Source organism: Trichoderma gamsii (genome assembly GCF_001481775.2).
Source record: "Trichoderma gamsii strain T6085 chromosome Unknown Scaffold_11.2, whole genome shotgun sequence".
Taxonomy (NCBI): domain Eukaryota; kingdom Fungi; phylum Ascomycota; class Sordariomycetes; order Hypocreales; family Hypocreaceae; genus Trichoderma; species Trichoderma gamsii.
In genome coordinates, this window is record NW_020171348.1 from 768,216 (window position 1) to 782,522 (window position 14,307).

The following is a 14,307-nucleotide window of genomic DNA, read 5'->3' on the forward strand; positions in this document are numbered from 1 at the left end:
TATTTAAATAGGCCATCGGCGAAGATATATCTTCAAAAACAATTGTTGTAGTACTAGAAGTATTGTTATTCGTCCTCTGATAGATGCAATAAAACAACGGGGCTTCATACATCTCAACAAATAGCAAAAAATGGAGGCAAGCTATGGTGGTAAGCCTCCACCTAAGCGATAGACAGTACTAGATGAGCCGGCTTGGGAGTTTCGATGGACCTACCAAGTAGAGGTAATTACTTGTAAAGAGCTTTTAGCAAACTTAAAGAAAGAGCAAACCTTTTGATTATGGGCGTCCGTCTGGTTTATCGTTTGGAAATTCACTTGACATCGAGGCCTCGAAAAACGGCGACAGTGCCAACGCTGATTTCTTCTTCTCTGATGATCAGGCACTCTTGCAGGGCGCGGACTCTGTCGAGGATTGGATTAGCTTCAGGGCGCATATCAAAGCCTATTTGCAACCTTCAAATCCGAGACTATTGATAATTATTTATCGAGTAGCTAGACAGTGCAGGGTGTGCATATATTACGTTTCCAAATCATTAAAAGCTGTGGATAGGGCCAGCGTCACACAAGACAACGTGATCGCAAACGGGGTCCTTGTGGTGGTCGACGGCTCTCCATCTCCCTACACCAACACTGCCCGTGAACCCACAGGTGGCAATGCCAGCATGGACACCAACGAAAACAACTTTCTCCTTGCTTCAACGGCGAGAAAGTCGCCCGTCGAAGTTATTAGGCAATAGTCTGTGGTGGCCTGGCCGATTTTATTCCCTTCGCACTTATGGTGCTCAACCCTTCTAGCCATGAAATCGAAATATCGCCTTTTTTGAAAGCGGTACCGCTTAGCTAAACTTATTCTCTTGCATTGGTCGTGTATCAAAGGACCAACAAACGAGAATTGGAAGACGCGCTGGCAAGTTACTACATAGAGCTTATACTCTTCTTGCTTGGCTTCCAAGTCCAAAGATCTAATTCTGCTTTATCTCTAGGAAGATTTCCGTGAGATACAAAAGATTCCAACACTGACATCATGCCCCTATCGCCGAGAAAAAACCCTCGAAACTCGACATCGACGTTTTCCCATTACCGCTCCGAACATCACAGATCAACAAGCTGTCATAGTGAAGAATAAATACATTCGTGCAGAGCCAGACTTGCAAAGCGCAGCCAATCGGCTTGTCTCTTTGGGCTTGGTGTTGCGCTGATGGATCCGCCCATACACATCTTCGGCTGCTGGGAGATATCACCTCAAGCTTTCAGTCTGGATGCATAATACTTTCGAGAAACGTTCCAGTTTTTATGTCAGAATGTTTGCTATAGCCAAAATTTGCTCCCACATCCAGCCACCGAACGAGTGATGCTATGTGGCTCACGTTCCACACCCAAGTCGACTTGGATTCATCTGGATGTAGTTTGGGTGAGATTGGCATCTATCATTGAATTTGAAGAGGATATTCACAAGGTAAGTTCTTAGAAAGCTTCCAAAATAGATGGGCGCACTGATAGCCCCAAATATTGAGCATCTGTTGATTCCATCCGTCATCGATTGTGCTCGATCCTGAAGCAATATGACCAACCAATTATAGTTCCTAACTCTGCCACAGAAACGTGATAGCTAATCGTAAACAGAGCTAATCCTTTGGCTTTGTCAATTTTTTTTGCTTTTAAAGTCCAATATAAGGAATAACCTACCTTGACCATACCGAATGGTACCATTTCCTCAGACTTCGATAACAAGATGGCATTGGATTCCTTCAACATATTAATCAAGATATGTTTTTTTCCTCCCCTTTCTCTACTCCGCATGTCTGTTTTACAGAACACTATTGAGATATAACCTACTGACAATTTTGTTTGTGCTACTTGTAGAACTACTGTGTACTGTCACAACAATCCATCGTCCGTAACGACTCTCGCGAACCGCTATCTCGAAAAGCAAGAATCAAAGATCAGCTCGACACCCAAGATACTTCAATTTATTAGAGATACATTCCATTACCTGCAACAAGCCTCTGTGAATACAAGACGGAAATCGGCGAAGCGCTACAGCTTGAACTCATTACAGTGGAGTTTCCAGTCATAAGCGATCAGCTTGTTAAGCCTATATTCCCTTACAACAGCGTCTTATTTTACTGCAAAGATGTTGAATCAACTACTGCGCCATCGGGGCTACCTCGAAAGACCATTTCTACCAAAACCCCTAACCCTGAAGATCAAGATATAAAGAAAAAGACAGCTATACATGCACGCATTTTAACACAGAGATAAATCCTATTCGAAATCTTAGCGCCGCCTTGAATAAGTAATGTTGAACGTAAGGCTACCTCCCATTTGACTTGAGCCATAGCCTGGTATACAAGGTATCAACGGTTTCACGTTGGCCTTTTTCGGACGACTCTTTTTGCACTCTAGGCTTCCCAGCAGCATAAGCATTCGGCTATTTGCCTCGTGGATCAAGCTTAGCAAGTTCACACAGTTACTCGGCTGTCTTCCACAAAGATAAATGATTACTGACTTCTCCTTCGATATCTCCTACCCGAGTCAACTCGATCTATACCCACATCAAATCCTCAAACACAACTTCCTCGATTACGCGCACAAAAAGGATACAAGCCACATATATCCAATTCCCGAAAATACCTATACAGCATTATCCGCTCGCTCACAACATCCTATATACTCGAACAACCATACCCACAACCTCCAAAGCAACCTCCGCCCTAGTTCCTCACAGCATTAGGAGGCCACCAAATCATCGGCGGAAACGCCAACTCCTCAACCCCCTCACCACTATACACCTCCCACCCCAAGCTCTTATACGTCTTCATCCCCTCCTCACTCGCCTCCAAGTACGCCGGAATCCCCAGCTCGGCACACCTCTCCATCCCCCACTTCACGCACGCCGAAGCCGCCCCTCGCCTCCTATACGCAGGATCAACACACATCCAGCCCAGCAGCGCAAACGGCTGCCCCTTCATAACCTTCCTCCGCATATCCACCTCTGGCTGAATCAACTCAAGACACTTCTGCCTCTTCTCCTCATCCTGTATCCACTCCATGCGCAGAATGTGATTCTCTTGCATGTACTCCTCCTCGCTCCTCACCCTGTCCCAAACGAACCACTCCGCATACCCAATAATCTTTTCCTCTCCAGTAGCTGGATCCGTGTGTACGCACTTGACGGCCGGCCACACAGAGGGATACTTTGCAGCGTGTTCTTTGAAGCCGGTCAAGTGCTGTCCCGCAGTGAATTTGTAGTTTTCTGGTGTCTTGGGCCCTCCCATGATTTGCATTATGGGGAACGGCCCAAACGCTTCGAGAACAAGCTCCATGCATCGCGGCAAGTCTTCGTCTCGAGCATTCTCAACACGGAAATTGAAAGGCGTGGATGACATGATGAGATAAATGTATATCCTAGGAGTTGACTGGCTGTGGAATTATGCCCATTGATCTTTTCGACAGTGCAATGAAAACAATTGCAATCTATTCCGTCCAGTCTTATAGTTTATATAGATAGGATCTAGGTATTAGCTGCTCAGTGTCAATGTATCAAGAGGCACTTTTGATCAAGCAAAGCAAAGTGGAACATTTCATGACTCTTCGCCGAAAAGTGATATTACCCCGCGACTAGGGCCCCATGACAGTTAGTGTCGCTCTCAATCCAGCAGTTCTAGCTGGCCAGAAGAATAATCAGCACAATCTTTACATGTGGAGGCTAATCGGCGCGCCCTTTGAATGTAATAAAGTGCGAAAGGGATTTATTAGAGCGGCTAATACAAGAAATGGAAGGCAAAGGTCGTTAGTAGCCATACTATAGGTACTAGACAAAGAGCCTCACAAGCATAAAATCGAAAATCTCCATCTAATGCTCCCATGTATTTTTCTCTAGGTACCTGTAGATATTTATATAGGCATATCTGCTGTACACAGTGCTTAATGAATATGCATTACCCCTTGCCATCCGCAAACTATTGCCTGCTTGAACAATGCAATAAAGATAGCGAGCCACTCCGCATACATGCTTTGAGACAAAGTTAGAGATACCATTTAACGGCGGCTTGAAAGAAAGAAAAGCTTGCAACGGCATAGCTACTGGAATATCAAAGTGTCCAAACATGAAAGGGAAGGGCAGCCAAAAGATATGAAGATTGAAGAAAAAAGCGTCTACCGCTGCTACCAGTCTAACAGAGAGAGTGTGGGCATGAGAGAGAGCAAGAAACGCACTATTAGGTAATGAAGAGAGAAGACGAAACTAAGAAGGAAAAGAAGCGAATAGATAGATAGAGGAAAGGGATGGAAAATTTATACAAAAGAAGATTTAATGACCAGCGCAAGTTCTAGGCTCGAGAATTGCTATTGTCGCTATGCGCAAAGTCTGGCTTTTAGTGGCTGAAGATGAGAGAACAGTGGGAGGACGGAAAGGAAATACTAGAAAATACGGAAAAGAGATAACAGAGGAAACGAAAAAAGAAATCAAAGGTAAGGAAAGCCAAAAGAAGAAAAGAATCAGAAAAAGACGAACAAGACAGAGAAAAGAGAAGAGAGAGAAACAAAAACTTGGAGCTTTAACATGGGGAATTATTGCACACATCACAAAAGCGAGAGGCACAAAGGCAATCACACGCAAACAAAGCACGGCATCAATTTTGTAAGGGGAATCATAAAATCAAGCACGTAATCAAATTGACTGGTGACAGTTCCCCAGAGAACTGAAATCTCCAACGCCGGTCGTGATTTGAGACTCAAGAAAATGGGGGGTGCATAGTGTCGTGTCAAAGCGCAAAGCAATGGTAATTTCAACGTGAGAAAAAATGACAAAAGACGACGTGCCCGAACGACGCAAATCAGTCCAACGCCCCAATGTTGCCCCAGGTCAGCCCATCAATTTGGCTGTGAAGAATAGGAAAAGAGAGCATCAAATGGAAGTCGACAAAACCATGTCCAATTCCCTGTGACAGGTCTGGATAAAAGACGCAGCCGGTCTCTAGTAATGTCCAGCAGCTTCTTCAAACTTTACTACAGAAAACAGTTTCCAGTAGTCAGCTTTTCTGTTGATTTTTCAAATCGAAGATGGAGAAGGGACAGGGGAAAGGGGGATACAGCATATGATGTTATGCTTTGTTATTGCGTACCTGAGGGGGAACAGCGGGACCTGGAGGCCCTGAAGGGCCCTGGGGGCCAGGAGCAGGACCACCAAAGTGGTGAGGGCCGCCATATGGGCTGGGACCAGGGCCGCCGTGAGCGGGGCCAGGCATGCCCATGTAGTGAGGCGGAGGAGGAGCAGGGCGGTAGGGAGTGCCAACTCCAGAGTTGTTCTGAGATCTACCCCAGCTGAGACGCACGCGAGAGTTACCGATGGGGTAACCCTGCATCTGGTTGATGGCCATCTCAGCGGCGTGACGGTGGACGAACTGGACGAAGCCACAGCCCTTGCCGGGGGGGATCTTGACATAGGTGATCTCGCCGAATCCCTGGAAGAAAGATCGCAGCTCGTCCTCGGTAACGTATCCTGAAAGGCCACCGACGAAAACAGTGGTGTTGTTGGGATCGGTGAACTGGTTCATCTGGGTGGCCGGGTTGAAGTTGCCACCACCACCGCCTCCACCGCCGCCGCCGCCGTAGGGGAAGTTCTGCACTCCACCCCACATCTGCTGCTGCTGGGGCATACCACCACCCATCATAGGACCTCCTTGGTGTCCGTGACCGAAGCCGTGGTTTCCGCTGTAAGGAAAAATCGCCATGTTAGCCAAGTTTGCTCTTTGCAAAAACCACAGTTTAAGGGTAGGCGTATTGGAAGGGTGCAAGTAGATAATAGCCCAGGGTGGGCACAAAAGATTCATAGGAGCCTTTCGGTAGTGCAGAGTACGTGCAAAGTGAAGAAGGTCAAAACAGAGGGTCAATGCTAAGGCGAGGGACGTACCGATTCTTGGGAGTGGCAGTCGAAATCCTCATAGGACGGTTACCGCAGTAGACTCCCTGCATCTCGACGAGCGCACGCTGCTGGTCGTTTTCATCAGAGAAGCGCACGAACCCGTAGCCGCGGCTCTGGCCAGACATGGCGTCGGTCATGATCTTGGCAGACTTGCACGACGGGAAGCGGGCCTGGAAGAGCGAGACCAGGACATACTCGTTGACCTCGGGGCCAAGGTCGCCGACAAAGATGCTGTACTCGGGGCCGCGGTCGTCGCTATCGTTGGAAGTCATTAGAAACCGAATATGAAGCGGGAGCAGGAGCGAAAGTGAGTAAAACGCAAGGATGCTGAAGCAGCGAGAGGATGAACGAAGAAGAGAGAGTAGAGCGCAAATCGCAAGCGATGGACTGTTCAGGGCAGAGCAAGGCAGAAGGGGAAAAAAAAGTAAGAAAGAAAGATGAAGCTGCGCTGGAGAGGTGGTGAAGAAAGTAAATCCGAGGCGCCGCAAATCTGGGGCAAGTACCGGCCAGGCTTCAGGCACACAAGAAACTGCGTGGGGAGGTACAAGCACAAGTACCGCTGCAAGGCAGCCGAAAAAAATAGGGCAGAAAAAGAGACAAGGCTGAACACCGCATGGCTTAATTTCAAAAGGGTTACACGTACCGTCGATCCACCAAGCCGCCGCCAGAGGCCCAGTTCAGCTTGAACTGGCGCTGGCTGTTGGGCACTGCCTGTCCGTTAAGGCCAAGCGCCTTGGTAGCGGAATCGGGAGTCGGGAACTCGACGAAGCAGTAGCCGGCGTTACTGGGAGAGAACAGTTAGTTGGGAAGTACCTTTATAATGGATAGCACGCGCGGCATATGGTGCGTGATGTGGCTTTTCGGCTATAGACGAGGCCCCATCGTGGCGTTGTGCACGGCGAGATCCAATCTCAATAACAAGGCAGTATAACTTACCCAGAGTTCTTATCACGGATGACCTTGACGTTAACCGTCTCTCCGGCAGAAGAGAGGAAGACGCCCTTGATGAAGTTTTCGTCCATCCAAGGCTCAAGCTCTCCCATCCTAGTCCATTCGTAAGTCACATAATCCTTTTGCCTATCCCAGGGTTGCACTTCATCTTACCAAAGGGTGGTCTTGGCCTGGTCCTGAGTAGGACCAGCGGGAGATGGGACAGCTGACATGTCGGTAGCAGGGGGGGTTCCGTTTTGGAAAGCCATTGGACTAGCAGCACCAATGCCGTTAGATTGCGACCCGGAAAAGGAATTGTTGAGATCCATACTTGTCTGCAGCGAAGCTCATTAGTACATGTACAATACCGATGAAAGGCGCTATGGCGATATATGAGAAGAGAAGGTGACAACAAATGAAGTTGATCATTTGCAGCAGTGCCTCCCAGGAAGAGAAAAAAGAAGGGGGAGAAGAAGCAGAAGACATTGTGAGGTTGAGTCAAGTTAGATGCCGGTGCCTAGCTATGCTGTTGTGGCCATTGTTCAGAGCAAGGTCCGCCGCAGAGCAACCTTCTTTTTCTACCAGTGTAGATGAAAAGGACAGAGTTGCTTATTGCGCCAGGCCCAGTCACGAGAATCTGAAATGTGCCACTTGGCTTAAGGCAACGTTTGCCTGCATCGAAAGAGCGTCGGTGACAACTGTTCGAAACACTGGGCTTTCGTATCTCGCCAAGATTGCCAGGCTGCCAAGCATAGAGGTGCATGGGAAAAGAGCAGTAAGTGAAAAACAAGTCAACACGTACCAATTGCCGTATGCTTTCAAAAACAAGCTGTAAGATGTTTCTCAAGTCCAATTATAAATAGGCTATCTTGCCAAAGAAGATGCTCAAAGACTGTTGGCAGACTTGTCAGTACCAAAATGCTGTTGGCTGCCAACTGCAGGCAATCTCGGCCGCAGACGAACCTGAGAAAATGGAAATAGAGTTGGAGCGTCCGAATCGAAGATGAGAATCGAGAACGAAGCAATGAAGCGATATCCAGTCACACTAGCTGGACTCCAAAGAGGAAGAAAAGAGGTGTAGGAGTAAAGATATGGTCAATACGCCGTCACGCCGCGTTCAAGATGGCAAGGGGCAGAAGCGATGCTTGAAGCGGATATGGATATTCTCTTGAAACTGGAGTCGTAACGTGAAATCGTGGAACCGAACGTTTGTTCTACCGGAAATCCTAAAGGAGTGTGGTAAAACAGTTGGAACGCTCTCGAAATCAAGAAGAACCTAGATGAAAAATATTAGTATTCTGTGCGGTGGGTTGCAGCTCTTTATAGGCGCATCATGTGCAAATGATAACAAAGCCCTCTTGTCTCGTGTGTTGTGTATTGCGTCAAGGGATATTTCCTGGTCTTGAGGGCGACAATTCGGCGACACAATTGGTCCAGCACATATCCGTTTCCCTGAGAGTATCCTCAGAAGTGGCCGGTCTTTGATATCCACGTTCTTTCAAAGCGAACCATCCCTCATAGTTCCAGATCCCATAGCCGGGTGTTTCCAGTATATTCTCGGTTGCGTTATCTTGGTTGAAAAGCTGCGACGAGTAAAAGATGGCATTTTCGACGTCGCAGCCATTCCAATAATGGGCATGTGATATATCAGATATTTTGCGTAGATGTTGCTCCAAGTTGATGAGACTGCCACGAGGCTGGCCAAGGTCAATGGCTATTGAAGCCAGTTATGGCGATCCGTAGAATGACGGTACCATATGATGTTCCAATCGGGAGGAGCGAACGGCGAATGCGCTCCGAGCACGTACCAACAACTCAGCCGTCACAAACGAATCGTTGCCTCCATTTCAATGCCGTCCACCAATGCCCGAGTATTCACTGATCAGCGACTCGGAATAACTGAGGCCCAAAATATCGATTATATGCGTGGCAGCCGTCAAGGCGCATAGTCGCATTGTCGCTGCTCGTGCGAAGAGCCGCAGCAATTTATCCTGCCAGGCATTGCGATATTGAGATTTGGCCAGGAACATCAGCACCGACAGGCCGGACCTCCGCATTGATTGATTTCTCCCATCGCCGGGCATCTCGTCATTCCATTTCTTTTGTAAATATCAACTCTCAGCGTCGCAATTCGTCGTCTGCCGCAATCGCACTGCTATGGGCCCGGCGAAGTGGGGTGAAGCCGGATGGAGATCGTGCATCGTCCCCGCGAAGACGCCCGAAGTGCTTCCGGAGAGAAAATCTGCATGGCATTGAGGCCAGGCATGGCGCTTTTGGGAGGTCGGACAATGCGATGCCCAGCAGCACCAGCGATCCTCGCGATCTAGCCGTGGCGAAGATCCTGGAGGGCTTCGGGGCTTGTCTTGACGGCGACGGCGACGGCGCAACCGGAAACACGACGCCGCACTTTTTCGCCGCATGTGCACTGCGGACGGCGCGCACTAAAAAGGCCTGAATCCGTCGATTGCGTCGCTTCAACGGCCTCGTCGCCGAGCGCACAAGGCCCTGGCCGTTGCTTCGGTGCTTGTCGAGGTCGAGACTGGCGATTCTGTTGCCGTCGTCGGAGGGGCAGCGTCCAATTCGAAATTTTGATCCGTCGTCCGCGCGCGAACCACACACTATTCGACCTTCCGGGCACGGACAAGAGGGGAAAAATTCACAAGAGGCACCAAAAAAAAAAGCAAGGCTGGCAGGGTGCGGAAGCTCAACTTACTTTTAGGCGCCGGCAAAAACAACCGTAACTCTCTCAGCCGATGTCCGAAACACGCGCAAGGGAAGAACCGTAGCAGCCGTGACGAAAGGAAAAGAGATGGAAGAGGAAGAATGTGTGATGGAAGAAAAGAGTCAGTCGCGGGACGCCGTGCGGCAGAGAGAGCGAGCGGGCGAGCTTTTTTTTTTTCTCCCTTGTCCAAGCTTGTCCTGGCCCTCTTGTTGGACGACTTATTAGTGGGCACACACTTCCTGCTCACACAGTTTGACTCTGCACAGCCAGGTCCGGCTTGCGCGGGGATTAGTTAGGCGAGGGACAGGGGGGGCGTGAGCCTATTGCCTGTGTGAGACGTTCGATGTGGGCGCTGGCGTTGTGGCCAAAGACGATCTGTGTGCTCGATCTCAGACCAGTTGGTTGGCCGGCCTGGTATGAAAGGGCGCTGGAACTACCCACAAGACGAAAATTCCACCCACACGAGCAAGCAGACGAACGCTGGAGCGCTGGGGCTCTGGAGGGAGAGGGGCTCGGCCACGGAAGTGACGCTGCTGCTGAGACACACGACGCTTTGCTATTGCAGCTCAAGCTCTTCCTTTCAGCTGATAGCTGATGAGAACGAGTAAAGGTTGTGAGGCAACAGACGAGTGTTAAGTAGACAAAGGAACAAGCAGCGGTAGCGATATTTAGCAAAAACAACCAAGTAAAGAGGTGCTTTGCGGCGATGTTGACAACAGATCCAAGAAACGATCAGATCAGGAGCGGAGATCGCAGGAAAAGATGATGACGGGACGAAGTACACAACCAATTAATCAATCAATAATCAATCAATCAACTGCTGTGTAATCGCAAAAGGGACGGAAAGAGACAATAACGCTGTTGGAAGAGGAGAAGGAAGGAAGGAAGGAGCAAGGGAGTGACACCCTGTGAGTATTATTCTTCTTATTCTTATTTTCTCTTCTGACGTAGGTATTCGCATCTACTTTGGACACTCTTTTGGACACTCTTTTGGACACTCTTCTGAAGCCCTGCCGCCATCCTGCTCTGGTCTGCTCTGTTCTCAGCAACTGAGCAAGTTCCTAACTAAGCCCTGGCTCATTCTTGTCCGCAAAAAAACCTTGTGGGCGCTGTTTCTGGGCGTGTGCGGAAGAAAAACGGCGAGTGGCGCCCATAGTCTTGGTCTCAATGGCTCTGGACATTGAAAATTGGGGACCCAAGGGTCGAAACGGAGAGGTTTTCGGCCATGGTGGGCGCTACACAAGCGTAGAGTGCTGAGTGAGTGTTGGTGGCGCATCGCCAAGCTGAGTACTGTATAGAACATGGAAGCCTGATGTACCTACCAGGTAGACGTGAAACGCATTGAGTCCTAGCCTCCCTGCTACTCGCCTTGTTCCGCGCAAATACGAGTATAAGAGACGCAGCTGCTTGCCGAGTTTGGCTTTGTTTGGACGATGACTTGACCCATGAAGCAGCTAGTGTCTTCTCTTACTTTTGCTTTGACCACTGCGAGGCTCCATGCCCTCCGCAAGACCGCAAAGATGAGTTCATCAGGTCCTGGCCAGGGCCATTTGCAAGGCATCAGTCGTCGAAGAAACAAAGAACTACCTTTCCAGTACCACGATTGTCTCCCTTCCATCGCGGAACATGCGGCAAGCAATGCACCGTTTCCATTCAGGTAGCCCTACTGTCTCTCTCAGTGCCAAAAGAAAGCATCTCCACCAAGCAACCGGAAACAGCCAAGCATTACAAGCCCCTACGATTGCTCTTCTACGCTGGCTCTACAAGAAGGTAGAGCGAGCTGCTATAAAAAACACTGTCCCCATACCGTGCCACGATCCATCGCCCATCAAAAGCCCGTGATCTCTCACCCTAAGGACTAAGCACTCTGAAGCTTTCTAGCGGACTGTCCGACGGCGTGTCACTAGCTACCAAAGTCGACTCCATCCACAGATGGTCTCTGTCTAGTGCCTCTACCCATGTGGCGATTTGGATAGTGCACGCATTGGGGCACCGGCATCTCCCTGTTTGCGGCTCTGACTGGCTGTGAGAGGAGGCACTTGTCAGTGGACCTTGGACCGCGTAGCAACCTTTGGAAGCTGAAAGAAAGAGAAAACCAAACGGCACAGTTTGAATAAAGAGGAGAGTCCGGAACCGGTAAAGCCCAGTTCTAGTCGGGCTCCGGTTATGCAGGCCACAAGCGGGGGAGTTGGACTGTATCTGGCTCAATTGTCAGATCTGACAGTCAAAATCAGCAGAAGTCTGCTGAGGCTTGAACTACCTTAGTACGTTGACAAGTTCTACAACTGTACGTGAGGTCTTGTTATACCAGCATACTCTGACTGTTTACTGCGTTGATACTATTGTGAGACTTTGAGCGGTACTGCTATGGCCTCTGCAGAGCACAGAATGGCGCGGATTGCAAGTTAAACAAGGGTCTACACGCAACTCTAGCCAATGCACATGCAACAGTCATGTCTCAGTATAATCTTGCAGTCTGTTTACCGAGGAACCGACTGAGGCCACGAAATACTTCCCACACAAATACCACCCAATCCATCTCGTTCTCCAGGTCCCTGGCACAAAGTCTCAGATCAATATTGTAACGCGACAAAGATGCTTTGTGTAAATTAAAGTGAATCAGCTTCTGCGCAGATACACGTGAATAGCTAATTAATACCCGTACCTCATGCAAGCGCCCTCCAAAATGAATACCTTGGCGCTAAACGACTATTGAATTTGTGTTCATGTGTTCAGTCTTTACCCCTGGTGCCTTGCAGCGGCGATGGTGATGCTGGTAGCCGTCTTGTTCCATGTACTTTCGGTACGTACCGATCGCCGCAAGATCAGGGCTGGCTGTCGAAAGGGAGGGAGGGAACAAACGTCCGCGCGCATCTTTCAACACCAAACTCCCTTGCATAAAGATATTCCAAGGCCAAGCTGCTTATCAACAACGCATTGTAAAACTCAGCATGGCATTTTCTCCCTGCTTTTTGTGCTGATGCCCTTAAGCACCACGCTGCACACAGGAGCATCGGCATGGAGCCAGCGGGCGTATTACAGCCTCTCGTCACATCTCTCAAACATACTGGAACCATGGGATCCCCCTAGCAGGGAAAGAAAAAAAAAATGCTGCATCCCGGGCTTTCCTCTCATCGGCCAGTGCCACGAGCAAGTCCTCGTTGATACGCAGGCATGGGATTCTTCTCGTTTGCGCCGAGACTGCCGTCGCATTTCGCGACAAATGCGGTCTCTTGTTGATCGACCCGGGCCTCGTCTTGGAGACTCAAGTACATAGACGGGAGCATCTCTCGCCATCAGCTGCGTCGGTACGGCACCCCTGCATGATTACGTGCTTCGGAACGCTGACAAGGGAGATTGCATGCAGGCGTACAAAAGGTACGGAGTGTCTACAAGCAGCAGTGCTCCGGCACAGATCACTTGTGACAAGAGCCAAAGCCCAGCCAACTTTGTCTTTCGCCGAAGAACAAGCTCCTGGGAACCTCCATCGCGAGCTCTCCAGCAGCTTTCCTAGCTCTCCAGCAGAGCTCCTAGGCCTACAGTATAAGCCATGCCCGAGGCAGGCCCGTCTGCCATGTGGTATCCAGCCTGTGCATCCCGCCTATGGATCTTGTTTCTGACCCGTCACGATCGTACAGGGCACCACTTCTACCCCTCCTCACCCCCGGCCGCTCAGCGCGCCATAGAGACGCCCCTCCCCTTGTCGCCTCTCTCGAACTGCAGGGCTTTGGCGGACGCTGGTTGGGGGAGCCCGAATCAAGGAGTGGCACTCCTGCACAACACCATCTGCTCAAAGCCCCAATGAGGAACGTTTCCAGGTATCTGGATGCCCGCCGCCGGTGGGTTAACCTTGCGAGGTAGGTAGTGCTGTTGGTTTGGTGGTGTCTTTTGACATGGGAGCTGGCTCCTCTCCTGCAGCAGTTTGACCGTGTGGCCGCAGAGATGCTACCTCGTAGGGGGGGCCAGGTTTATCCTTCTAGAGGACAAGAGCTTTAGCCAGTCAGCGTTTGACAATTCGAATCGATTTTCGACGTCTTTGCCCCCTCGTCCAGGAACCGCCATGGTTCTTACCGGCCTATAATAGTCATGACGGCATTGCGTTCACGACGACGAGTACAGACAGGGCCTCGTTGCCTAATATTTGATTTTTCTTTCCATATTATAAGTGCGTCCCGCGTCAAGAGAAAAATGATCTGATACGTATGACGTACTATGTACGATACTACAGGGCTTATTGTCGGCGGGATTCGCAGTTTTCGCTCCTTGGTTGCATGGATCACCAGAAACCCCTGCAATGTTTTTGCTTGCCTGTTTCCAGCTGAGAAAAAGCCACTATAGGCGGCCAATGCTACATGTCAGCTCAGTGCAAAATACTATTCATTTAAAGCCGCCGACTTTACTTCTTTCACCGCGTTTCGGAGAGCATTGACATAGCAACTGATGAATGTAGCTGGACCCTCAGCTTTCCAGGCAAAAGCAATAGCCAAAAGCCGACGTGCGTAGTAGCCACCATCTGCTATCACCGCTAGGCCGGCATGCAACTTATTTTTCCTTCTTAATTTTGTCTTCCGTTCGGAGTAGAACGTTGGTGAGGCGTGTCTCTATACTGCGGGGCTCACGACCTAATGAATGTTTAGTTAGCAAAAGCTTTTCATACACCACATCGTGAACTCGGTCGCCCGTGGGTCACAACTGGGAAAAGAGAGAGGAAAAAATCCGCTGCCATTGG

General features: G+C 49.6%; 2 protein-coding genes across 2 annotated transcripts; both read right to left on the bottom strand.

Moving 5' to 3' along the window:
• Positions 1-2,714: 2,714 nt before the first annotated feature.
• TGAM01_v204153 (hypothetical protein) lies at positions 2,715-3,389 on the bottom strand (the record flags this gene model as incomplete). Its single annotated transcript, XM_018800705.1, has 1 exon — positions 2,715-3,389. The coding sequence occupies one exon, from the start codon at positions 3,387-3,389 to the stop codon at positions 2,715-2,717; it is 675 nt and encodes a 224-aa protein (XP_018666170.1).
• A 1,716-nt stretch (positions 3,390-5,105) lies between these two features.
• Positions 5,106-7,185, bottom strand: TGAM01_v204154 (hypothetical protein; the record flags this gene model as incomplete). Its single annotated transcript, XM_018800706.1, has 5 exons — positions 5,106-5,715; positions 5,915-6,181; positions 6,570-6,710; positions 6,863-6,970; positions 7,031-7,185. 5 exons carry the CDS (start codon positions 7,183-7,185, stop codon positions 5,106-5,108), a joined length of 1,281 nt encoding a protein of 426 aa, XP_018666171.1.
• Positions 7,186-14,307: the final 7,122 nt, after the last annotated feature.